The sequence below is a fragment of the Salvelinus namaycush genome, unplaced genomic scaffold (genome assembly GCF_016432855.1).
Source record: "Salvelinus namaycush isolate Seneca unplaced genomic scaffold, SaNama_1.0 Scaffold340, whole genome shotgun sequence".
Lineage (NCBI taxonomy): Eukaryota > Metazoa > Chordata > Actinopteri > Salmoniformes > Salmonidae > Salvelinus > Salvelinus namaycush.
In genome coordinates this window covers 201,082-228,781 of record NW_024060342.1, presented here as the reverse complement: position 1 = coordinate 228,781, position 27,700 = coordinate 201,082, and the positions used below count along the sequence as shown (strand labels likewise).

Genomic DNA, 27,700 nt, shown 5'->3' with positions numbered 1-27,700 from the left:
AGACCACAGGCTTTGCCCCTTTCCTGCTAATGTTTGGGAGGACGCCAAGACTGCCTGTTGACATAGTCTTTGGCTCTGTCATAGAGAACCCAGAAGTTGTCGACTATGACCAGTTTGTTCAGTCTTTGAGGAGAGATCTGAAAGAAGCCATGAATACAGCACAGGCATCTGCAGCGAAGCAGTTGAAGAGGCATGCTGACCTTTATGACAGAAGAGTCAGAGGAGCACCAGTGGAGATTGGTGATCGAGTGTTGCTGGCTAACAAGGGGGAGCGGGGAAAGCGGAAGCTCGCTGACCGTTGGGAGGATACTGTCTACCTTGTCACTGGGTTGAATGCTGACAGCCACACTTTTAAGATTCAGAACAGCTCCACTGGACGGGAGAAGACGGTACATCGCAACCTGATAATGCCAGTCAACTTCCTTCCTCTTCCCCATGCTGCCGTTGATGAGGGAACAGACATGTCTGGATTAACAGAGTCTGAGGGCATGAATGACAGCCTTATGGTCTCAGCTGCCATGGACACTGCAGTGGATGATGATGCTGAGTACAGAACAAGAGTGTGGGTGTCAGAATTGCCTTCTGAAGGAACAGGTGACACAAGCCTGGAGGGTGATGCGCGATCCTTGGATGCTCAGGATATTCCACCTTTGGATTCGGTGGGAGATATACTGCAGCTGGAAGGTCTGCCTCGGTCAGAGTGTCTTCAAGAATCTGACCGAGACCGTAACAGTGTAGTGAGTGAGCTAATTGACCAGTCTACTTACGATATCCGTACTGACCTACCAAACTCGGACCATTCCTTACCTGATCAGTTACAGACGGACTGTGTTGACAGACCCACTATTGCAACAGTACAAAACACTGTTACCCCTTATGCAGTTGAAGGTAGTCGGGGTCGTATTAGGTCAAGGGCAGGAAGACTATTTAAACCAGTGTCAAGACTGATTGAGATTATGAATCAGCAGACAGTTAGCTCTTGAAGGTTCAATATGTGAATAGAGGGTCAATGGTATTGACATCTTTTATTTGTTTTGCTTTTACATCATTGTGACCATGATTAGAGGTTGCAGGATGGTAATGTGACGGATATGATCAACTCTCTTATGGTAGTTTATTTTATTACTTGGATGTTTTAAAGTCACTGAGTGTACTTAACATGTAACAGGCATGTTTACCTATGAGGGCTAAGGGGATTGATCAACCGCTTTTCACTCTAATTCTCAAGGAGAATAGTCTAATGACTGGAATATTTAGTGACTGATTTAAAGCAGGGTCTGCATCCTTGATATACACAGCTTTACCTTTTAGTTTCTCTATTAGGTAGTATAAAAATATATCAATTTTTTTTTCTCTGGATTATTCTGTACATATGTTGTGTTTCTGTATCTGGTATGTTTGCACAGTGCCGTTTTGTATTTTTATTATTTTCTTTGCAAGTGGAATTCAGTAGGGGGGAGTGTAACAGGGTTATATTGGTGATTCCCCTTGCCACTTTATTGTTAAGCCAATGGGTTTTTGGTTTTAGTTTTGTCTTGCCTTCACCTACTCAACATGGCATCTTATTGGCTGGTTTGCGTAGCTTGCTTACGAGGGAGGATGTTTCAGTTAGAATCGTCCCAGTGAACAAGCACCAAACCAACGTGCGTGAGTGCAGAGTTGGATGGTGAGCCGTGCATTGCATGACGTGCAATTTTGTGCTGTTCCTATCAGAATAAATCTCCATGACTGGTGCTACACGTTGGAATTCGTGTCGAGGATTGATTGTACACAACGCAAGAAGAGTACTGTTACATGTATGCGTGTATGTGTGCACACTCACGTGTGTGTGTGTGTGTGTGTGTGCGTGCGTGCGTGCGTGCGTGCGTGCGTGCGTTCGTGCGTGCGTGCGTGCGTGCAAGCGTGTGTGTGTATGTGTGCACACTCACGTGTGTGTGTGTGTGTGTGTGTGTGTGCGTGCGTGCGTGTGTGTGTGTGTGCAAGCGTGTGTGTGTATGTGTGCACACTCACGTGTGTGTGTGTATGCGTGTGTGTGTGTGTGTGCGTGTGTGTGTGCGTGTGTGCGTGTGTGTGTGTGTGTGTGTGTGTGTGTGTGTGTGTGTGTGTGTGTGTGAGTAATGGAAGGGGTGGATGGACGACTGAAAGGTAGGAAGAGTGGAAAGGAGTGAGAGTTTAGTAAAAACGTTTGCAACAAACATCAACATACTGAGAAGTCACCATCTAAACATCAACATACTGAGAAGTCACCATCTAAACATCAACATACTGAGAAGTCACCATCTAAACATCAACATACTGAGAAGTCACCATCTAAACATCAACATACTTCTCCTCCATACTGAGAAGTCACCATCTAAACATCAACATACTTCTCCTCCATACTGAGAAGTCACCATCTAAACATCAACATACTTCTCCTCCATACTGAGAAGTCATCATCTAAACATCAACATACTGAGAAGTCATCATCTAATGCCCAGTTGGGTTGTCCCCCGCCATTGGATCATTTGGTACAGCCCATCCCCCTATTCTGATTATCAGCTGTTGTTGTCAAACACACGTGGGTCCAGAAACGATTCTCTTCCTTAATACTGTGCAGTGAATTCCCACTAGATGAAAAGCCTAAATGAGTATAACATCCTGGCATTTAATGCATACACAATTATAGAAATGACACTTTCTATAAAACGTTCTATTTGTGCACTCTACTATTTAACACAGCATTTCTTCAGTAATAAAGTTACCCGTGTCTTCTTCCTACCTTTCCTGTGTGTGTGTGTGTGTGTGTGTGTGTGTGTGTGTGTGTGTGTGTGTGTGTGTGTGTGTGTGTGTGTGTGTGTGTGTGTGTCTCCAGGTAAGGCCAATGTGAATGTACAGTGGGATGAGGGCTCAGAGCAGACTGCCCCTACTGTGCCTGTTCGCGTCGTCTTCGTCTTGGTGGTCCATGGCAGAGCGTCTCGGCAGTTCCAACGCCTGTTCAAGGCCATCTACCATACCTCACACTACTACTATATACATGTAGACCAGGTAAGGTCATCTACCATACCTCACACTACTATTATATGCATGTAGATAACTACAGACCATCTACCACACCTCACACTACTACTATATACATGTAGACTACTACAGACCATCTACCATACCTCACACTACTATTATATACATGTAGACTACTACAGACCATCTACCATACCTCACACTACTATTATATACATGTAGACTACTACAGACCATCTGCCATACCTCACACTACTAGTATATACATGTAGACTACTACAGACCATCTGCCATACCTCACACTACTATTATATACATGTAGACTACTACAGACCATCTGCCATACCTCACACTACTATTATATACATGTAGACTACTACAGACCATCTACCATACCGCACACTACTATTATATACATGTAGACTACTACAGACCATCTACCACACCTCACACTACTATTATATACATGTAGACTACTACAGACCATCTGCCATACCTCACACTACTATTATATACATGTAGACTACTACAGACCATCTGCCATACCTCACACTACTATTATATACATGTAGACTACTACAGACCATCTGCCATACCTCACACTACTACTATATACATGTAGACCAGGTAAGGTCATCTACCACACCTCACACTACTATTATATGCATGTAGACTACTATAGACCATCTGCCACACCTCACACTACTATTATATACATGTAGACTACTACAGACCATCTGCCATACCTCACACTACTAGTATATACATGTAGACTACTACAGACCATCTACCATACCTCACACTACTATTATATACATGTAGACTACTACAGACCATCTACCATACCTCACACTACTATTATATACATGTAGACTACTACAGACCATCTACCATACCTCACACTACTACTATATACATGTAGACTACTACAGACCATCTACCATACCTCACACTACTACTATATACATGTAGACTACTACAGACCATCTACCATACCTCACACTACTACTATATACCATGGAGATTCTACTACAGACCATCTGTCATACCTCACACTACTATTTATATCATGGAGACCTACTACAGACCATCTGTCATACCTCACACTACTAATATATACATGTAGACCAGGTAAGGTTCATCCTACCATACCTCACACTACTATTATATACCTGTAGACTACTACAGACCATCTGCCATACTCACACTACTACTATATACATGTAGACTACTACAGACCATCTACCACACCTCACACTACTACTATATACATGTAGACCAGGTAAGGTCATCTACCATACATCACACTACTATTATATACATGTAGACTACTACAGACCATCTACCATACCTCACACTACTACTATATACATGTAGACCAGGTAAGGTCATCTACCATACCTCACACTACTATTATATACATGTAGACTACTACAGACCATCTGCCATACCTCACACTACTACTATATACATGTAGACTACTACAGACCATCTACCATACCTCACACTACTACTATATACATGTAGACTACTACAGACCATCTACCATACCTCACACTACTACTATATACATGTAGACCAGGTAAGGTCATCTACCATACCTCACACTACTACTATATACATGTAGACTACTACAGACCATCTGCCATACCTCACACTACTACTATATACATGTAGACTACTACAGACCATCTGCCATACCTCACACTACTACTATATACATGTAGACTACTACAGACCATCTGCCATACCTCACACTACTACTATATACATGTAGACTACTACAGACCATCTGCCATACCTCACACTACTACTATATACATGTAGACTACTACAGACCATCTGCCATACCTCACACTACTACTATATACATGTAGACCAGGTAAGGTCATCTTACCATACCTCACACTACTACTATATACATGTAGACTACTACAGACCATCTACCATACCTCACACTACTACTATATACATGTAGACTACTACAGACCATCTACCATACCTCACACTACTATTATATACATGTAGACTACTACAGACCATCTACCATACCTCACACTACTACTATATACATGTAGACTACTACAGACCATCTACCACACCTCACACTACTATTATATACATGTAGACTACTACAGACCATCTGCCATACCTCACACTACTACTATATACAGTGCCATTCGTAAAGTTTCAGACCACTCTCACTTTTTACACATGGATTATTCTAATGATTACATTTATTGTTTTCCTCATCAGTTTACATACAATACTCCATAATGACAAAGCAAAAACAGGTTTTAAGAAATTTTAGTAAATTTATTAACAAAAAAAGTCTTCAGACCCTTTGCTATGAGACTCGAAATTGAGCTCAGGTGCATCCTGTTTCCATTGATCATCCTTGAGATGTTTCTACAACTTGATTGGAGTCCAGCTGTGGTAAATTTAATTGATTGGACATGATTTGGAAAGGCACACACCTGTCTATATAAGGTCCCACAGTGGCCAGTGCATGTCAGAACACTGTGGCCTCCATCATTCTTAAATGGAAGAAGTTTGGGGCAGCGGTCTAAGGCACTGCATCTCAGTGCTCGAGGCGTCACTACAGACACCCTGGTTCAAATCCAGGCTGTATCACAACCGGACGTGATTGGGAGCCCAATAGGGCGGCGCACAATTGGCCCAGCATCGTCTGGGTTTGGCTGGTGTAGGCCATCATTGTAAATAAGAATTTGTTCTTAACTGACTTGCCTAGTTAAATAAAGGTTAAATAAAATACAAATAAAAATTACTAGAGCTGGCTGCCTGGACAAACTGAGCAATCGGGGGAGAAGGGCCTTGGTCAGGAAGGTGACCAAGAACCCAATGGTCGCTCTGACAGAGCTCCAGAGTTCCTCTGTGGAGATGGGAGAACCTTCCAGAAGGACAACCATCTCTGCAGCACTCCACCAATCAGGCCTTTATGGTAGAGTGGCCAGACGGCAGTCACTCCTCAGTACAAGGCACATGACAGCCCGCTTGGAGTTTGCCAAAAGGCACCTAAAGGACTCTCAGACCATGAGAAACAAGATTATCTGGTCTGATGGAACCAAGATCGAACTCTTTGGCCTGAATGCCAAGCGTCATGTCTGGACATTCACCTCTGAATGTCCTTGAGTGGCCCAGCCAGAACCCAGACATGAACCCGATCGACCATCTCTGGAAAGAACTGAAAATAGCTGTGCAGCGACGATCCCCATCCAACCTGACAGAGCTTGAGAGGATTTGCAGAGAAGAATGGGAGAAACTCCCCAAATACAGGTGTGCCAAGCTTGTAGCGTCATACCCAAGAAGACTCAAGGTTGTAGTCGCTGCCAAAGGTGCTTCAACAAAGTACTGAGTAAAGGGTCTGAATACTTGTGTAAATGTGATATTTCCTGTTTTTGCTTTGTCATTATGAGTTATTGTGTGTAGATTGATGAGGGGGGAAACAAAACAATTTAATCCATTTTAGAATAAGGCTGTAACGTAACAATATGTGGAAAAAGTCAAGGGGTCTGAATACTTTCCGAATGCATTGTACATGTAGACCAGGTCAACCTGCAGACCAGGTAAACATGTAGACCAGGTAAACATGTAGACCAGGTCAACCTGTAGACCAGGTAAACATGTAGACCAGGTCAACCTGTAGACCAGGTCAACCTGCAGACCAGGTCAACCTGCAGACCAGGTCAACCTGTAGACCAGGTAAACATGTAGACCAGGTCAACCTGTAGACCAGGTAAACATGTAGACCAGGTAAACATGTAGACCAGGTAAACCTGTAGACCAGGTCAACCTGCAGACCAGGTCAACCTGCAGACCAGGTCAACCTGCAGACCAGGTCAACCTGCAGACCAGGTAAACATGCAAACCAGGTCAACCTGCAGACCAGGTCAACCTGCAGACCAGGTCAACCTGCAGACCAGGTCAACCTGCAGACCAGGTCAACCTGTAGACCAGGTCAACCTGTAGACCAGGTAAACATGCAAACCAGATAAACATGTAGACCAGGTCAACCTGTAGACCAGGTCAACCTGTAGACCAGGTCAACCTGTAGACCAGGTAAACATGTAGACCTCTATTAATTTACCCAATACCTTTCTTCCCTTCCCCCAGCGTTCCAACTACCTCCACAGACAGGTGGGGGCTCTAGCGAGCCAGTATTCCAACGTCCGTGTTACTTCCTGGAGGATGTCCACCATTTGGGGCGGGGCGAGCTTGCTCACCATGTACCTGCGTAGCATGGACGACCTTCTCAAGATGGCCGACTGGAATTGGGACTTCTTCATCAACCTCAGTGGAGCCGACTACCCTATCAGGTGGGCATGGAGGGCTCTGGTCAAAAGTAGTGCACTATATAGGGAATAGGGCCCATAGGGCTCTGGTCAAACGTAGTGTGCTATATAGGGAATAGGGCTCATAGGTCTCCAGTCTAAAGTAGTGCACTATATAGGGAATAGGGCCCACAAACACACACACACAGAATTCCACATAATGGCGGAAGTTGGTCTGACAGAAGGTCCTGAGTCACTAAGTTCTCTCTACTTTCAACTGGATCTCTTATTGAAGTGAACCAATCCCATGAGCCCCGCGGCCCACTGGACAAAATCCATTCCACGTCAATACCCAGTGATGACATCAGAGTTGACACGGATCCCAGCGTGCTGCGTTTGTGTGTGTGATCGATGAGAGTGACGCACACACACCACACACACACACTTCTCATAATATGTGTGTGTGTGTGTGTGTGTGTGTGTGTGTGTGTGTGTGTGTGTGTGTGTGTGTGTGTGTGTGTGTGTGTGTGTGTGTGTGTGTGTGCGTGCGTGCGTTGCGTGTGTCTGAATGTGTGAATGTGTGTGTGTGTCTGTATGTGTGAATGTGTGTGTGTCTGTATGTGTGAATATGTATGTATGTATGTATGTATGTATGTATGTATGTATGTATGTATGTATGTATGTGATCCTAAACATCACTAGACTGAAGGGCACAGCAGCTAGCAGAGACAGAGGGGACAGACTGGGATGGAGGGAGGAGGAGAGACTAGGGAAAGGGAGGAGGGGAGGAAGGAAAGGGAGGAGGGAAAGGGAGGAGGAGAGGAAGGAAAGGGAGGAGGGGAGGAGGGAAAGGGAGGAGGGGAGGAGGGAAAGGGAGGAGGGAAAGGGAGGATGAAAAGGGAGGAGGGGAGGAGGGAAAGGGAGGAGGGGAGGAAGGAAAGGGAGGAGGGGAGGAAGGAAAGGGAGGAGGAGAGTAGGAAAAGGGAGGAGGGGAGGAGGGAAAGGGAGGAGGGGAGGAGGAAAAGGGAATACGAGAGGAGGAAAAGGGAGGTGGGAAAGGGAGGAGGGGAGGAGGAAAAGGGAGGAGGGGAGGAGGAAAAGGGAATAGGAGAGGAGGAAAAGGGAGGAGGGAAAGGGAGGAGGGGAGGAGGAAAAGGGAGGAGGGGAGGAGGTAAAGGGAGGAGGGGAGGAGGAAAAGTGAGGAGGGGAGAAGGGAAAGGGAGGACACACACATTCAAACGTACAGACACACACACACACACACAAACACAAACACACACACACACACACACACAGAGAGGTTTGGATGCAGTGACATTGTGGCTTCACCTCTACTGCTTTTCAGCATAGGAAAATCCAATAGGACAGATGGCTGTGTGTGTTCATCTGTCTGTCCATTCTTCAATTGGAGTCTCTCTCTCCCTCTCTCTCTCTCTCTCTCTCTCTCTCTCTCTCTCTCTCTCTCTCTCTCTCTCTCTCTCTCTCTCTCTCTCTCTCTCTCTCTCTCTCTCTCTCTCTCTCTCTCTCTCTCTCTCTCTCTCTCTCTCTCTCTCTCTCTCTCCTCTCTCCTCTCTCCTCTCTCCTCTCTCTCTCATCTCTCATTCACCATGCCATACATCTAACTAATTCTGTCTGCGTCAACTTCAGATTCACATCTGGTGTGTGTGTGCACGTGCGTGTGTGCACATGTGTGTGTGTAACCTTATCCTTATTGCCTGTCTCTGCCTAGCGTGTTAGCATTGTGTGCAAGCCTTGATAAGGCACTGTAATACTTCTCTAATGTGAGTGTTAATTAGCAAGCTAATTAAAGAGGTATTAGGAAAGTGTAATTGCTTTGAGAGTTTGGGACTCATGTTCTGTTCAGATGGGAGTAGAGTATTGAGTGCTGTTAGGCGTGTGTTTTGGGGGTAGTTGGGGTGGGGATGGGGGATGGGGGCTGTTGGGTGTGTGTGTGTGTGTGTGTGTGTGTGTGTGTGTGTGTGTGTTAGGGGCTGGGACAATACCAGAATCGCAACAAAAAAAATCCACGGCAAAAATGAGAACACGAAGCAGGCCAAACTCTTTGGTCCTTGTATATAAACTATAGTGTGGTATGACTTAGAAAATAAATAAATGTGACTCTATTTTCCATCAATAAGTAAATATAATCTCAGCGACTGCTTAAGCAATAAACCAAACAACATTATATCCTTATGAGAATCCCCCCCTCCCACTAATAACTAGTGATTATAATATTTGCCAGGGGGCCTCGCGAGTGGCGCAGCGGTCTAAGGCACTCCATCGCAGTACTTGAGGCGTCACTACAGACCCGGGTTCGATCCCAGGCTGTGTCACAGCCGGCCGTGACCGGGAGACTCATGAGGCGGCGCTCAATTGGCCCACCATCGTCCGGGTTAGGGGAGGGTTTGGCTGGGATTTCCTTGTCCCATCTCGCTCTAGCGACTCCTTGTGGTTGGCCGGGTGCCTGCAAGCTGACTTCAGTCACCAGCTGGACAGTATTTCCTCTGTCACATTGGTGTGGCTGGCTTCTGGGTTAAGCAAGCAGTGTGTCAAGAAGCAGTGCGGCTTGGCAGGGTCATGTTTCGGAGGATGTGTGGCTCTCGACTTTCGCCTCTCCCGAGTCTGTAGGGGAGTTGCAGCGATGGGACAAGACTGTAACTACCAATTGGGTAGAAAAATAAAATATTATTTGCCAGGGCATATTAATTCATTATAAATCTGATTATTTTACATGGGCTGTGGGAAGCTAATCAACTTTCAAATCACTTCAACTTCCAGATTGCCGTCTTGGTTTAGCTTGGCATGAAATAAACAGCCTGTTTTGCATTAATAGCCCAATATAATCTCAGCGACTAATCAAACAATAAACCAAACAACATTATAGCCGTATTAGAATCCCCCAAAATGCATTTTGTTTAGAAAGGATGACTGGCTGATTGACAACCTAAAAACAGCCCCTAAGCCATGTGCTTTTTCTTTGCGACCAAAATGTGATGTCGTTCTATTTTTAGCTGATATGGGAGTGAATACATTGAAGCAGCGTATCAAACCGGAATAAGGTAGTAGGTTACACCAGTAAGTATAAGAATATTTGCCAGGGCATATTATTTCATTATTAATCTGATTATTTCACATGGGGAAGATGTGGGAAGCTAAAAGGTTAGCTTGCTTGCTGTTTTTAGCAAGCTAGCTAGCAAACTGCTAGCGATGTTGCCTACAGCCAACTGGCAAATATGCAGTTGGTTTTCATGTAAATTAGTTAACAGTGGTGTTGATGTTTTAACATGTGATTCTTCTTTGCTTTTACCACAATGGGAAGATAACAACAAGTAAATCCCTGCTATCGCCCCCTTGTGTATGTTGCTATTCGGGGGGTCTAGGAACACATAGACTGGCAAGGGAATCATGTTACAAAAGGTGGACGTTGCTCAAATATTCGGACTCCAGCCAAGAGCATGTGCCTAGATAAACCATTTCATACCTACAGTGCCTGGTTAGTGTCCAAGCGGTTGATTTGGAATTTTGGCCTGTGTGTGCCCCCTCGTGTTGATTGGATGTGTGACTGATTGACAGCTTTCTGCCCTCCCCAGGACCAATGAACAGCTGGTGGGCTTCCTGACAAAGTACCGGGACATGAACTTCATCAAATCCCACGGCAGAGACAACACACGGTGAGACACATATTCATCTGTGTGTATGTTCATCTGTATGTGTGTTTGTGTGTTCATCTGCGTGTGTGTGTGTGTGTGTGTTCATCTGCATGTGTGTTTGTGTGTTCATCTGTGTGTGTGTGTGTGTGTGTGTGTGTGTGTGTGTGTGTGTGTGTGTGTGTGTGTGTGTGTTTGTGTGTTCATCTGCGTGTGTGTGTGTGTTCATCTGCGTGTGTGTTCATCTGTGTGTGTGTGTCCTTTCCAGGTTCATCCGTAAGCAGGGTCTGGACCGGCTCTTCTTCGAGTGTGACACACACATGTGGCGCCTAGGCGACCGCAAGATCCCAGAAGGCATTGCGGTGGACGGAGGTTCCGATTGGTTCCTTCTGAACCGCATGTTTGTGGATTACGTCATCAACTCTGAAGATGAGCTGGTCGTCAGCATGAAGCGCTTCTACGCATACACACTGCTGCCTGCCGAGGTAACACACACACACACATCTGTTGCACACACACACTACGCAATCAGCACAAACTGCACACTACTGACTATCTAACATATTTTTACCCCCCTCTCCCTCTCTCTCCCTCTCTCTCCCTCTCCCTCCCTCTCCCTCCCTCTCCCTCTCTCTCTCCAGTCGTTCTTCCACACAGTACTAGAGAACAGTGCTCACTGTGAGAGTATGGTGGACAACAACCTGCGTATCACCAACTGGAACAGGAAGCTGGGCTGTAAGTGTCAGTACAAACACATAGTGGACTGGTGTGGCTGCTCCCCCAACGACTTCAAACCTCCTGACCTGCCACGCTTTCAGGTGAGACACACCCGCGTACAACACACACACACACACACACACACACACACACACACACACACACACACACACACACACACACACACACACACACACACACACCTGGAAATCTCAGTACATCTTTCTGCCAAGTGTATGAACCAGACTAACTTAGCTCTAGCTGGCTAACGTCTATGAATCAGACTAACTTAGCTCTAGCTGGCTAACTTCTATGAACCAGAATAGCTTAGCTCTAGCTGGCTAACTTCTATGAACCAGAATAGCTTAGCTCTAGCTGGCTAACTTCTATGAACCAGAATAGCTTAGCTCTAGCTGGCTAACTTCTATGAACCAGACTAACTTAGCTCTAGCTGGCTAACGTCTATGAACCAGAATAGCTTAGCTCTAGCTGGCTAACTTCTATGATCCAGACTAACTTAGCTCTAGCTGGCTAACTTCTATGAACCAGAATAGCTTAGCTCTAGCTGGCTAACTTCTATGAACCAGAATAGCTTAGCTCTAGCTGGCTAACTTCTATGAACCAGACTAACTTAGCTCTAGCTGGCTAACGTCTATAAACCAGAATAGCTTAGCTCTAGCTGGCTAACATCTATGAACCAGACTAACTTAGCTCTAGCTGGCTAACTTCTATGAACCAGAATAGCTTAGCTCTAGCTGGCTAACTTCTATGAACCAGAATAGCTCTAGCTGGCTAACTTCTATGAACCAGAATAGTTTAGCTCTAGTTGGCTAATTTCTATGAACCAGAATATCTTAGCTCTAGCTGGCTAACTTCTATGTACCAGAATAGCTTAGCTCTAGCTGGCTAACTTCTATGAACCAGAATAGCTCTAGCTGGCTAACTTCTATGAACCAGAATAGCTTAGCTCTAGCTGGCTAACTTCTATGAACCAGAATAGCTCTAGCTGGCTAACTTCTATGAACCAGAATAGCTTAGCTCTAGTTGGCTGACTTCTATGAACCAGAATAGCTCTAGCTGGCTAACTTCTATGAACCAGAATAGCTTAGCTCTAGCTGGCTAACTTCTATGAACCAGAATAGCTTAGCTCTAGCTGGCTAACTTCTATGAACCAGACTAACTTAGCTCTAGCTGGCTAACGTCTATAAACCAGAATAGCTTAGCTCTAGCTGGCTAACATCTATGAACCAGACTAACTTAGCTCTAGCTGGCTAACTTCTATGAACCAGAATAGCTTAGCTCTAGCTGGCTAACTTCTATGAACCAGAATAGCTCTAGCTGGCTAACTTCTATGAACCAGAATAGTTTAGCTCTAGTTGGCTAATTTCTATGAACCAGAATATCTTAGCTCTAGCTGGCTAACTTCTATGTACCAGAATAGCTTAGCTCTAGCTGGCTAACTTCTATGAACCAGAATAGCTCTAGCTGGCTAACTTCTATGAACCAGAATAGCTTAGCTCTAGCTGGCTAACTTCTATGAACCAGAATAGCTCTAGCTGGCTAACTTCTATGAACCAGAATAGCTTAGCTCTAGTTGGCTGACTTCTATGAACCAGAATAGCTCTAGCTGGCTAACTTCTATGAACCAGAATAGCTTAGCTCTAGCTGGCTAACTTCTATGAACCAGAATAGCTCTAGCTGGCTAACTTCTATGAACCAGAATAGCTTAGCTCTAGTTGGCTAATTTATATGAACCAGAATAGCTATGTGACAGCTGGCTATGTCTCACTGTGGCACAGCAAAGGGACAAGAATAGCTTAAAGTTCACAACTAAGTGCTCCTGTCTGTACTTATAGCCTGTGGTTACTTTATTCATCTAACAACTGTTCCAGGGCCAGTGGTGGTTGAGTTGCTGATGATATTGATGATGACTTGGCCAGAGGAAACTGATCCTAAATCAGCAGTTCTGGGTCAGTGTGTGTGAGCGGTGGTTTGTAGCTGGTGGCATGTGATTGTCAGAGTTGTTATTATAATAATGTTGGGGTTGTTGGACTGTAGCGAGGTCTTATGTAGCCCTGACCGAAGGGAAGCACACACACACACACACACACACACACACACACACACACACACACACACACACACACACACACACACACACACACAGTGGTTCTGAGGGTTTTCATTCGATTGAGTTTCCTGGACAGTGAGGTCGTCTTTAACCCTGAACCTCCCAGCTGAGTGCAGCTACGCCCCCCACGCCAGACTGTGCCACAGGTTCACGTGCACATAGATTCTCTCTCTCTCTCTCTGTCTCCAGTGTGGTAGTTGATCCTGTATTCTGTTGATTTTATGTCCCGCCTACAGTGTGGGGGTGATAAGCAGTAGTGTGGGCCAATCACCAGTCAGCACCACAGTGATGTTCTATGTAACTGACATTTTGGTTTCAGTTGATGTGATGAATGGTCCCGGAATAGAACCCAGATTGTTCTGGAGCTAGTCAGTCCTCAAACGTGTATGTTTGTGTATAATAAACATTATGGAAAGAAGGTTTGTTGTGGTCCTTCCACCCACGTCCTCTGCATCAGCTGTACAGTGAGTTATTAGTTAGATTCACAGTGCTAGCCAGGTTTAGGTAAACTGGTTTTTAGTAGTGGTTTCTTTTTATTATAATTACATGTAGGCCATACTTGGCAGCTAAAAGCTTAAATCCATCCTGACTGAAGGAAGCATTGATGGAGGAAGCTCCCATCCTGTCTGAAGGAAGCATTGATGGAGGAAGCTCCCATCCTGACTGAAGGAAGCATTGTAGGTAGCTGGTAGCCTAGCGGTTAAGATCGTTGGGCCAGTAACCGCTGGTTCAAATTCTCGAGCCGACTAAGTGAACAATCTGTGGATGTGCCCTTGAGCAAGGCATTTAACCCTAACTGCTCCTGTAAGTCGCTCTGGATAAGAGTGTCTGCTAAATGAGTAAAGGGAAAAAATGAACGGTCTCAGAGGGAGCCGGTCAGACAGTCGGAGAGACAGTCAGCTGCTGAGGTGATTGAGCATTAACTAACGTTACCTCACACTCAGTGAAGATCTCAAACCACAGACCTCCACAAGTCTGGTTCATCCTTGGGAGCAATTTCCAAACGCCTGAAGGTACCACGTTCATCTGTCAAAACAATATTACGCAAGTATAAACACCATGGGACCATGCAGCCGTCAAACCGCTCAGGAAGGAGACGCGTTTTGTCTCCTAGAGATGAATGTACTTTGGTGCGAAAAGTGCAAATCAATCCCAGAACAACAGCAAACGACCTTGTGAAGATGCTGGAGGAAACGGGCACAAAAGTATCTATATTCACAGTAAAACGAGTCCTATATCGACATAACCTGTGGTGTCGCTCAGCAAGGAAGAAGCACCTGCTCCAAAACCACCATAAAAAAGCCAGACTACGGTTTGCAACTGCACATGGGGACAAAGATCGTACTTTTTGGAGAAATGGTCCTCTGGTCTGATGAAACAAAAATAAAACTGTTTGGCCATAATGACCATTGTTATGTTTGGAGGAAAAAGGGGGAGGCTTGCAAGTCAACGAACACCATCCCAACTTTGAAGCACGGGGGTGGCAGCATCATGTTGTGGGGGTGCTTTGCTGCAGGAGGGACTAGTGCACTTCACAAAATAGATGGCATCATGAGGTAGGGAAATTATGTGGATATATTGAAGCAACATCTCAAGACATCAGTTGGAAAGTTAAAGCTTGGTTGCAAATGGGTCTTCCAAATGGACAATGACCCCAAGCATACTTCCAAAGTTGTGGCAAAATGGCTAAAGGACAACAAAGTCATGGTATTGGAGTGGCCATCACCAATTCCTGACCTCAATCCTATAGAAAATTTGTTGGCAGAACTGAAAAAGCGTGAGCAAGCAAGCGGGCCTACAAACCTGACACAGTTACACCAGCTCTGTCAGGAGGAATGGGCCAAAATTCACCCAACTTATTGTGGGAAGCTTGTGGAAGGCTACCCAAAACATTTGACCCAAGTTTTAACAATTTAAAGGCAATGCTACCAAATACTAATTGAGTGTATGTAAACTTCTGACCCACTGGGAATGTGATGAAAGAAATAAAAGCTGAAATAAATCTACTATTATCTACTACTATTATTCTGACATTTCACATTCTTAAAATAAAGTGGTGATCCTAACTGACCTAAGGCAAGGCATTTTTACTAGGATTAAATGTCAGGGATTGTGAAAAACTGAGTTTAAATGCATTTGGCTAAGGTGTATGTAAACTTCCGACTTCAACTGTATGTATCTATGGCAGATACGCCCTAGTCATGACATTGTGACCTCATCAACCCGTGACCATCTGCACCCCCCACATCAGACAGTACCACATACACATAGATAAACATATACTCTCTTCCTCCTCCACCCTCTCTCCCCTTTCACTCTACAATCCCTCTGCCCCTCTTTCCCCTTCTCTCTCTCCCCCATCTATCTCTTTCCTTCTTGCTCTCTCCCTCTCTCTCCCTCCTTCCCCCACAGCAAACGTCCAGGCCTACGTTTTTCGCCCGTAAATTTGAGGCTACTGTGAACCAGGAGATTGTTACCCAGCTGGACAGCTTCCTGTTTGGACCTTATCCACAGGTGGGTGGAACACACAGAGTACACACAACATACACACACATACACAACATACACACAACGTACACACCGTACATACACACACACCGTACACACACACATAATGTACACACACACACACAAGGTGTACACACACACACACACACAACGTACACACACACACACACACACACACACACACACACACACACACACACACACACACACACACACACACACACAGAGTACACAAACACACACAGAGTACACAAACACAACATACATACACACACACACACACACACACACACACACACACACACACACACACACACACACACACCCACCCACCCACAGAGTACACACACACAAACAGAATACACAAACACTGCTCCCTCTCCTCCAGGAGACCCCAGGGTTCTACTATAACACTGATTCCTCTCCTCCAGGAGACCCCAGGGCTCCAGTCGTACTGGGAGAATGTGTACGAGGAGATGGACAGCGTAGCCAGCCTATCAGACAGCCAGCTCACTCACTACCACGCCTTCACACGCATGGGCCTATCACGGGCCGCCACGTCACTGCAGGGCCACCCTGACAACAACAGCTGCAGGTCAGTCCGGAAGGTGTGGATGTGTGTGTGTGTGTGTGTGTGAACAACTGAATTCCAAACCAACCCCTAACACCCCCCCCCCATCCCCATACACACTGGTAGAACAAAAAGGATTGGATAGGGCCCTGTCCATCTCCTACTCTGTGCCCCCCACCCCCTAACCCCTACTCACTGCCCCCTAGACACTTGTAGAGAGTGGAGAAGGTTTGGACAGGTTTAGAAATATGGCAAAAATCCCAGCTAGTTTTTCAGAGGGTAAGGTGGGAAAATATCACCACATTGCTTGTTATACCTGACTGTCTTACCGCTGTCTGCACTGTCACGTTAGAATAGTACAGGGCCTTCAGAATGTGTTCTCACCTCAGGGATTTCACCATGAGGCCAATGGTGACTTTAAAACAGTTACAGAGTTTAACGGCTGTGATAAGGAGAAAACTGAGGATGGATCAACAACATTGTAGTTCCTCCATAATACTTATCTTAATGACAGAGGGAAAAGAAGGAAGTCTGTACAGAATAAAAATATTCCAAAACATACATCCTGTTTGTAACGCGGCCCTAAAGAAATACTGCAAAATATGTGGCAAAGAAATGAACTGTATGTCCTGAATACAAAGTGTTATGTTTGGGGCAAATCCAACACATCACATCACTGAGTACCACCTTCATATTTTCAAGCATGGTGGTGGCTGCATCATGTTATGAGAATGCTTGTCATCGGCAAGGACTAGGGAGTTTTTTAGGATAAAAAGGAACGGAATAGAGCTAAGCACAGGCAAAATCCTAGATGAAAACCTGGTTTAGACTGCTTTCCACCAGACACTGGGAGATGAATTCACCTTTCAACAGGACGATAACCTACAACACAAGGCCAAATATACACTGGAGTTACTAACCAAGAAGACAGTGAATGTTCCTGGGTGGCTTAGTTACAGTTTTGACTTAAATCTACTTGAAAATCTATGGCAAGACTTGAAAATGGCTGTCGAGCAATTATCAACAACCTATTTGAGAGCTTGAAGAATTAAAAAAAGAATAATGTGCAAATGTTGTATAATCCAGGTGTGTTACAGACTTACCCAGAAACACTCACAGCTCTTAGAGACTTACCCAGAAACACTCACAGCTCTTAGAGACTTACCCAGAAACACTCACAGCTCTTAGAGACTTACCCAGAAACACTCACAGCTCTAATCGCTGCCAAAGGTGCTTCATCAAAGTATATGGAGTGTGAATACTTACGTAAAGGAGATATCCATTTCATATTCAATACATTTGCTAACATTTCTAAAAACATGTTTTCACTTTGTCATTATAGGATATTTAATACATTTTGAAATCAGGCTTATTCCAAAATGTGGAATAAGTCAAAGGGTATGAATACTTTTTGAAGGCTCTGTACCTAATATCCAAATCCTCTCAGATCTCCACAAGCACCTAAACCAGTGTTTCTTAACCCTGGTCCTGCATGGAGACTCAAAGGGGTGCACATTGTAGTTTTTGCCATAGAACTAGACACCTTATTCCACTAATCAACACATCAGACATCAAACCTTTGATTACAGAATCAGGGGGCAAAATCTAAAATGTGCACCCCTTTAGGTTCCCATGCAGGACCGGGATGAAGAAATACTGGTGTAGGGGCTAGGGGCTAGGGGCTGATTCTGGACAGAGCCTAGGGTTTAGTGGCTAGGGGTTAATTCTGGACAGAGCCTAGGGTTTAGGGGCTAGGGGTTGATTCTGGATAGAGCCTAGGGTTTAGGGGCTAGGGGTTGATTCTGGACAGGGCCTAGGGTGTAGGGCCTAGGGGTTGATTCTGGACAGGGCCTAGGGTTTAGGGGCTGATTCTGGACAGGGCCTAGGGTGTAGGGCCTAGGGGTTGATTCTGGACAGGGCCTAGGGTGTAGGGCCTAGGGGTTGATTCTGGACAGGGCCTAGGGTTTAGGGGCTAGGGGTTGATTCTGGATAGGGCCTAGTGTTTAGGGGCTAGGGGTTGATTCTGGACAGGGCTTAGGGTTTAGGGGCTAGGGGTTGATTCTGGACAGGGCCTAGGGTGTAGGGGCTAGCGGTTGATTCTGGACAGGGCTTAGGGTTTAGGGGCTAGGGGTTGATTCTGGACAGGGCCTAGGGTGTAGGGGCTAGGGGTTGATTCTGGACAGGGCTTAGGGTTTAGGGGCTAGGGGTTTATTCTGGACAGGGCCTAGGGTTTAGGGGCTAGGGGAGTGGTTCACAAACTGTTGGGCGTGCCCGAGGGGTCGGCAGGGGGGCGCAGAGTTAAATAAACTAAAACTTGCCACCCTCATAAAGGTGCAGAATCTTCTGACCACAGAGGTTAAATAGACACTTGTTTCTCCATCATCAACATGTTTTTATGTGTGGTGTTTGACCACCTCTGCAAGCTCTGCTCTGACACTTCAGTCCTCCAGCTACTCAGAGGAGACCAGATCTCATCATTACCATGCTAGGAGCTAGGTTTTATCTAGCGGAGGAGACCAGATCTCATCATTACCCGGCTAGGAGCTAGGTTTTATCTAGCAGAGGAAACCAGATGTCATCATTACCAGGCTAGGAGCTAGGTTTTATCTAGCAGAGGAGACCAGATCTCATCATTACCAGGCTAGGAGCTAGGTTTTATCTAGCAGAGGAGACCAGATCTCATCATTACCAGGCTAGGAGCTAGGTTTTATCTAGCAGAGGAAACCAGATGTCATCATTACCAGGCTAGGAGCTAGGTTTTATCTAGCAGAGGAGACCAGATCTCATCATTACCAGGCTAGGAGCTAGGTTTTATCTAGCAGAGGAGACCAGATCTCATCATTACCAGGCTAGGAGCTAGGTTTTATCTAGCGGAGGAGACCAGATCTCATCATTACCAGGCTAGGAGCTAGGTTTTATCTAGCAGAGGAAACCAGATCTCATCATTACCAGGCTAGGAGCTAGGTTTTATCTAGCGGAGGAGACCAGATCTCATCATTACCAGGCTAGGAGCTAGGTTTTATCTAGCGGAGGAAACCAGATCTCATCATTACCAGGCTAGGAGCTAGGTTTTATCTAGCGGAGGAGACCAGATCTCATCATTACCAGGCTAGGAGCTAGGTTTTATCTAGCAGAGGAGACCAGATCTCATCATTACCAGGCTAGGAGCTAGGTTTTATCTAGCAGAGGAGACCAGATCTCATCATTACCAGGCTAGGAGCTAGGTTTTATCTAGCGGAGGAAACCAGATCTCATCATTACCAGGCTAGGAGCTAGGTTTTAACTAGCAGAGTCTGTCTGTCTGCCTTCCTTTCTGTCTGTCTATCTGACTGTCTGCCTTCCTGTCTGTGTGTCTGACTGTCTGGCTTTCAATCTGTCTGACTGTCTGGCTTTCAATCTGTCTGTCTGCCTTTCTGCTGTTTGTGTGTCTATCTGCCTGTGTTTCTGTCTTTGTATCTATCTGTCTGTCCTTGTATCTGTCTCGGTCTTCCTTTCTGTCTGTCTGTCTGTCTGCCTTTCTGTCTGTCTGTCTGTATAGGTGCGTGTGTTTGTGTGCATGTTTGTGTGCTTGTATGTTGCAAGAGGTCCAAATCAAATATGGAGAATAACTTGTTACATTTAGACAAACAGGCCTCAGTCTCTCAGACTGGCTTTTTCCAGTCATGTAAGTCGGGGGGAGAGGACGGTGTGTGTGTGTGTGTGTGTGTGTGTGTGTGTGTGTGTGTGTGTGTGTGTAGGTTATGGGTGGAGTGTGTACACAGGCACAAGGAGACACTTGTTGCTGGTTGGGTGTGTATCAGAAGTGGGGGGACAAGGTGTGTGTGTGTGTGGGGGGGGGTTGAGAGTAGAGTGATCTCTCTGTTCCTCACCAGCTCCTGTGACTTAAGCCCAGTTTGTTCTGACGTGGGTTTGAGTACCATCGAGTGGGTATGACTGTGTCTGTGTACATTTGAAATCAAATCAAACTTTATTTGTCACGTGCAGAATACAACAAGTGTCGACCTTACAGTGAAATGACAGTGCAGTTCAAGAAGAGATTTACCAAGTAGACTAAAATAAAAAGTAATAATAAAAAGTAACACAATAAAAATAACGAGGCTATATAGAGGGGTCACCGGTACCGAGTCAATGTGGAGGTTATATACAGGGGGCACCGGTACCGAGTCAGTGTGGAGGTTATATACAGGGGGCACCGGTACCGAGTCAGTGTGGAGGTTATATACAGGGGGCACCGGTACCGAGTCAGTGTGGAGGTTATATACAGGGGGCACCGGTACCGAGTCAGTGTGGAGGTTATATACAGGGGTCACCGGTACCGAGTCAGTGTGGAGGTTATATACAGGGGTCACCGGTACCGAGTCAGTGTGGAGGTTATATACAGGGGGCACCGGTACCGAGTCAATGTGGAGGTTATATACAGGGGGCACCGGTACCGAGTCAGTGTGGAGGTTATATACAGGGGGCACCGGTACCGAGTCAGTGTGGAGGTTATATACAGGGGGCACCGGTACCGAGTCAGTGTGGAGGCTATATACAGGGGTCACTGGTACCGAGTCAGTGTGGAGGTTATATACAGGGGGCACCGGTACCGAGTCAGTGTGGAGGTTATATACAGGGGGCACCGGTACCGAGTCAGTGTGGAGGTTACATACAGGGGGCACCGGTACCGAGTCAGTGTGGAGGTTATATACAGGGGTCACCGGTACCGAGTCAGTGTGGAGGTTATATACAGGGGGCACCGGTACCGAGTCAGTGTGGAGGTTATATACAGGGGGCACCGGTACCGAGTCAGTGTGGAGGTTATATACAGGGGGCACCGGTACCGAGTCAGTGTGGAGGTTATATACAGGGTGTTACGGTACCGAGTCAGTGTGGAGGTTATATACAGGGTGTTACGGTACCGAGTCAGTGTGGAGGTTATATACAGGGGGCACCGGTACCGAGTCAGTGTGGAGGTTATATACAGGGGGCACCGGTACCGAGTCAGTGTGGAGGCTTTATACAGGGGGCACCGGTACCGAGTCAGTGTGGAGGTTATATACAGGGGGTACCGGTACCGAGTCAGTGTGGAGGTTATATACAGGGGGCACCGGTACCGAGTCAGTGTGGAGGTTATATACAGGGGGCACCGGTACCGAGTCAGTGTGCAGGTTATATACAGGGGTCACCGGTACCGAGTCAATGTGGAGGTTATATACAGGGGTCACCGGTACCGAGTCAGTGTGGAGGTTATATACAGGGGGCACCGGTACCGAGTCAGTGTGGAGGTTATATACAGGGGTCACCGGTACCGAGTCAGTGTGGAGGTTATATACAGGGGGCACCGGTACCGAGTCAGTGTGGAGGTTATATACAGGAGGTACCGGTACCGAGTCAGTGTGGAGGTTATATACAGGGGGTACCTGTACCGAGTCAGTGTGGAGGTTATATACAGGGGGCACCGGTACCGAGTCAGTGTGGAGGTTATATACAGGGGGCACCGGTACCGAGTCAGTGTGGAGGCTATATACAGGGGGCACCGGTACCGAGTCAGTGTGGAGGTTATATACAGGGGGTACCGGTACCGAGTCAGTGTGGAGGTTATATACAGGGGGCACCGGTACCGAGTCAGTGTGGAGGTTATATACAGGGGTCACCGGTACCGAGTCAGTGTGGAGGTTATATACAGGGGGCACCGGTACCGAGTCAGTGTGGAGGTTATATACAGGGGGCACCGGTACCGAGTCAGTGTGGAGGTTACATACAGGGGGCACCGGTACCGAGTCAGTGTGGAGGTTATATACAGGGGGCACCGGTACCGAGTCAGTGTGCAGGTTATATACAGGGGTCACCGGTACCGAGTCAATGTGGAGGTTATATACAGGGGGCACCGGTACCGAGTCAGTGTGGAGGTTATATACAGGGGTCACCGGTACCGAGTCAATGTGGAGGTTATATACAGGGGGCACCGGTACCGAGTCAGTGTGGAGGTTATATACAGGGGGCACCGGTACCGAGTCAGTGTGGAGGTTATATACAGGGGGCACCGGTACCGAGTCAGTGTGGAGGTTATATACAGGGGGCACCGGTACCGAGTCAGTGTGGAGGTTATATACAGGGGGCACCGGTACCGAGTCAGTGTGGAGGTTATATACAGGGGGCACCGGTACCGAGTCAGTGTGGAGGTTATATACAGGGGGCACCGGTACCGAGTCAGTGTGGAGGTTATATACAGGGGGCACCGGTACCGAGTCAGTGTGGAGGTTATATACAGGGGGCACCGGTACCGAGTCAAAGTTGAGGTTATATACAGGGGGAACCGGTACCGAGTCAGTGTGGAGGTTATATACAGGGGGCACCGGTACCGAGTCAATGTGGAGGTTATATACAGGGGGCACCGGTACCGAGTCAGTGTGGAGGCTATATACAGGGGGCACCGGTACCGAGTCAATGTGGAGGTTATATACAGGGGGCACCGGTACCGAGTCAATGTGGAGGTTATATACAGGGGTCACCGGTACCGAGTCAGTGTGGAGGTTATATACAGGGGGCACCGGTACCGAGTCAGTGTGGAGGTTATATACAGGGGGCACCGGTACCGAGTCAGTGTGGAGGTTATATACAGGGGTCACCGGTACCGAGTCAATGTGGAGGTTATATACAGGGGGCACCGGTACCGAGTCAGTGTGCAGGTTATATACAGGGGTCACCGGTACCGAGTCAATGTGGAGGTTATATACAGGGGGCACCGGTACCGAGTCAGTGTGGAGGTTATATACAGGGGGCACCGGTACCGAGTCAGTGTGGAGGTTATATACAGGGGGCACCGGTACCGAGTCAGTGTGGAGGTTATATACAGGGGGCACCGGTACCGAGTCAGTGTGGAGGTTATATACAGGGGGCACCGGTACCGAGTCAATGTGGAGGTTATATACAGGGGGCACCGGTACCGAGTCAATGTGGAGGTTATATACAGGGGGCACCGGTACCGAGTCAGTGTGGAGGCTATATACAGGGGGCACCGGTACCGAGTCAATGTGGAGGTTATATACAGGGGGCACCGGTACCGAGTCAATGTGGAGGTTATATACAGGGGGCACCGGTACCGAGTCAGTGTGGAGGTTATATACAGGGGGCACCGGTACCGAGTCAATGTGGAGGTTATATACAGGGGGCACCGGTACCGAGTCAGTGTGGAGGTTATATACAGGGGGCACCGGTACCGAGTCAATGTGGAGGTTATATACAGGGGTCACCGGTACCGAGTCAGTGTGGAGGTTATATACAGGGGGCACCGGTACCGAGTCAATGTGGAGGTTATATACAGGGGGTACCGGTACCGAGTCAGTGTGGAGGTTATATACAGGGGGCACCGGTACCGAGTCAGTGTGGAGGTTATATACAGGGGGCACCGGTACCGAGTCAGTGTGGAGGTTATATACAGGGGGCACCGGTACCGAGTCAGTGTGGAGGTTATATACAGGGGTCACCGGTCCCGAGTCAGTGTGGAGGTTATATACAGGGGGTACCTGTACCGAGTCAGTGTGGAGGTTATATACAGGGGGCACCGGTACCGAGTCAGTGTGGAGGTTATATACAGGGGGCACCGGTACCGAGTCAGTGTGGAGGTTATATACAGGGGGCACCGGTACCGAGTCAGTGTGGAGGTTATATACAGGGGTCACCGGTACCGAGTCAGTGTGGAGGTTATATACAGGGGGCACCGGTACCGAGTCAGTGTGCAGGTTATATACAGGGGTCACCGGTACCGAGTCAATGTGGAGGATATATACAGGGGGCACCGGTACCGAGTCAGTGTGTAGGTTATATACAGGGGGTACCGGTACCGAGTCAGTGTTCGGGGGTACAGGTTAGTTGAGGTAATTTGTACATGTAGGTGGGGGCGAAGTGACATCTGGGTGGATGTCTGTACATTTGGATGAAGGTCTGTGTACATCTGGGTGGATGTCTGTGTACATTTGGGTCGATGTCTGTGGATATTTGGGTGTGTATTTGTGTGTAACTGTACTGTGTATGTGTATATTTGGTGTTTCCCAGGTATATCTCCAGGGGCCACCCGGTGTCTGTCCATTTGTACTTCCTGTCAGACGTGTTCCAAGGCTACCTGGTTTGTCAAAATGCTAGTAACCTAGCAACCAGCCAGCTAGAGACCCTAGAGACTTGGGTCTCCCATAGCAACCACTTCACCCTGGCCCCGACAACCAACACACTCAACAGACTACAGTTTGCAGAGGTGAGACGCGCCCGCACGCACACACATTTTAAATGTAACCTTCTGCAAACACCTGCAGCCTCTAGTATCCCTGATCCCTGGTACCTGGGAGAGAGAGAGAGAGATGGGGGTTCTGTCCCTGCTGAAACAGGCTCTGGTACCTGGGAGAGAGAGAGATGGGGGTTTCTGTCCCTGCTGAAACAGGCTCTGGTACCTGGGAGAGAGAGAGAGATGGTGGTTCTGTCCCTGCTGAAACAGGCTCTGGTACCTGGGAGAGAGAGAGATGGGGGTTCTGTCCCTGCTGAAACAGGTTCTGGTACCTGGGAGAGAGAGAGAGATGGGGGTTCTGTCCCTGCTGAAACAGACTCTGGTACCTGAGAGAGAGAGAGAGATGGGGGTTCTGTCCCTGCTGAAACAGACTCTGGTACCTGAGAGAGAGATGGTGGTTCTGTCCCTGCTGAAACAGACTCTGGTACCTGAGAGAGAGATGGGGGTTCTGTCCCTGCTGAAACAGACTCTGGTACCTGAGAGAGAGATGGGGGTTCTGTCCCTGCTGAAACAGACTCTGGTACCTGAGAGAGAGATGGGGGTTCTGTCCCTGCTGAAACAGACTCTGGTACCTGAGAGAGAGAGAGATGGGGGTTCTGTCCCTGCTGAAACAGGCTCTGGTACCTTGGAGAGAGAGAGATGGGGGTTCTGTCCCTGATGAAACAGGCTCTGGTACCTTGGAGAGAGAGAGAGATGGTGGTTCTGTCCCTGCTGAAACAGGCTCTGGTACCTGAGAGAGAGAGAGAGAGAGAGAGAGAGAGAGAGAGAGAGAGAGAGAGAGAGAGATGGGGGTTCTGTCCCTGATGAAACAGGCTCTGGTACCTTGGAGAGAGAGAGATGGGGGTTCTGTCCCTGCTGAAACAGGCTCTGGTACCTGAGAGAGAGAGAGAGAGAGAGAGAGAGAGAGAGAGATGGGGGTTCTGTCCCTGCTGAAACAGGTTCTGGGTCACTATTTGTTAAGTGTCTTTATTGTCAGGTTGCTGCAGGTTGCTGCTGCCCCCTGGGGATGACATGTGGTACTGGATGTGTCCTGTCACGCTGTAGCTGGAACACTAATTGATTTACCATTTGTTAATTAACAGGGAAGTCGTTAAAACGATCATGTAGTGCACAGGCTGCCATTCAGGGGACTTAGTTTCCACCTGGTTAGCCTGCTGGAAATCCTTCACATGTCTCTCTCTCTATCTACAGTATCTCTGTTTTCATTCAAATCAATCCTCTGTTTCTTGATCTCTCTCAATATCTCTGTCTTTCTCTGTCCTCCCTCTCCTCCCTCAGGTGGGTTCAGACTGGGACGCCAAAGAGAGAATCTTCAGGAACTTCGGAAGCCTCCTGGGCCCCACGGAGGAGCCGGTTGCCATGCAACGCTGGGGCCGGGGACAGAACGTCACGGTAACCGTCGTCTGGGTGGATCCCACCAACGTCATAGCCGCCACGTACGACATCCTGGTGGACGGCGGGACAGAGTACACACACTACCGGCCCCCGTTAACCGTGCCATTACGACCCGGCGTGTGGACGCTGCGTGTGTTGCATCACTGGAACCTGCTGGCCTCCACCAGCTTTGTGGTTTCACCTCTGGAGTACCACGACCAGCAGCCTATACGCCAGGGTAAACACACACACACACACACACACACACACACACACACACACACACACACACACACACACACACACACACACACACACACACACAGCCTATCCTGTAACTCTTACATGGAATTTAAATAATTATCTCCCTCTCACCCCTCCTCTCCCCTGTCTCCTGCCTCCCCTTTCTCCCTTCCTTCCCCCCCTCCTCCCCCTCCCCCCCCCCTCCTCCCCTCCCTCTCTCTCTCCCCCCCCCCCCCCCTCCCCCTCCCCCTCCCCCCCCCTCCCCCTCCCCCCCCCCCCCCCTCTCTAGAAGACACAGTGAAGCTCCACAGCGGCCCGGTCCGTAACTCTTACATGGAGCAGAGTTTCCACGGCCTCAACCCCATCCTCAACCTCCCTGTGCACCTGGGACAGGTGGAGGAGGCGGAGTTTAAAGCATCACTGACAGGGGCGGAGCTCCAGAGCTGGGTGGACCATCTCCTGGCAGGGGTGTGGTCTGCAGCGGACGTGTGTTCTCAGGGTCCTAGCTCCTGTCCCGTTATGCAGCGGTGTCGGGAGACGGGATGGAGCACGCTCAGTCCCGACCCAAAGTCTGATCTGGGCCCCCCCAGAGGGAACGGACGGATTAGGTAGCACCGTCGCCACGGCTACTGCTACAGCCAACCAATGGCTTGGAGGATGAACTGACGGGAAACGTTTTTGTGTGTTGTGCACCACGGCTATCGTGAGATGGTCTGCTGCGTCCTAAATTGCTCCTCCATTTCCTATATACTGAGTCTACAAAACATTAAGAATACCTGTTGTATCCATGACTGACCAGGTGAAAGATATGATCCCTTATTGATGTCACTTGTTAAATTCACTTGAATCAGTGATGATGAAGGGGAGGAGACCTGGTTAAAGAAGGATTTTTAAGCCTTGAGACAGTTGAGACATGGATTGTGTCGGTGTGCCATTCAGAGGGTGAATGGTAGTAGG

At 47.6% G+C, this 27,700-nt stretch overlaps 1 protein-coding gene across 1 annotated transcript; it reads left to right on the top strand.

Moving 5' to 3' along the window:
• The first annotated feature begins 29 nt into the window (after nucleotides 1-29).
• Nucleotides 30-27,355, top strand: LOC120040307 (xylosyltransferase 1-like). The gene is made up of 11 exons (XM_038985507.1): nucleotides 30-737; nucleotides 2,845-3,027; nucleotides 7,135-7,337; nucleotides 10,883-10,963; nucleotides 11,208-11,424; nucleotides 11,581-11,757; nucleotides 16,200-16,301; nucleotides 16,727-16,890; nucleotides 24,904-25,099; nucleotides 26,405-26,738; nucleotides 27,033-27,355. Exons 1-11 carry the CDS (start codon nucleotides 30-32, stop codon nucleotides 27,353-27,355), a joined length of 2,688 nt encoding a protein of 895 aa, XP_038841435.1.
• Nucleotides 27,356-27,700: the final 345 nt, after the last annotated feature.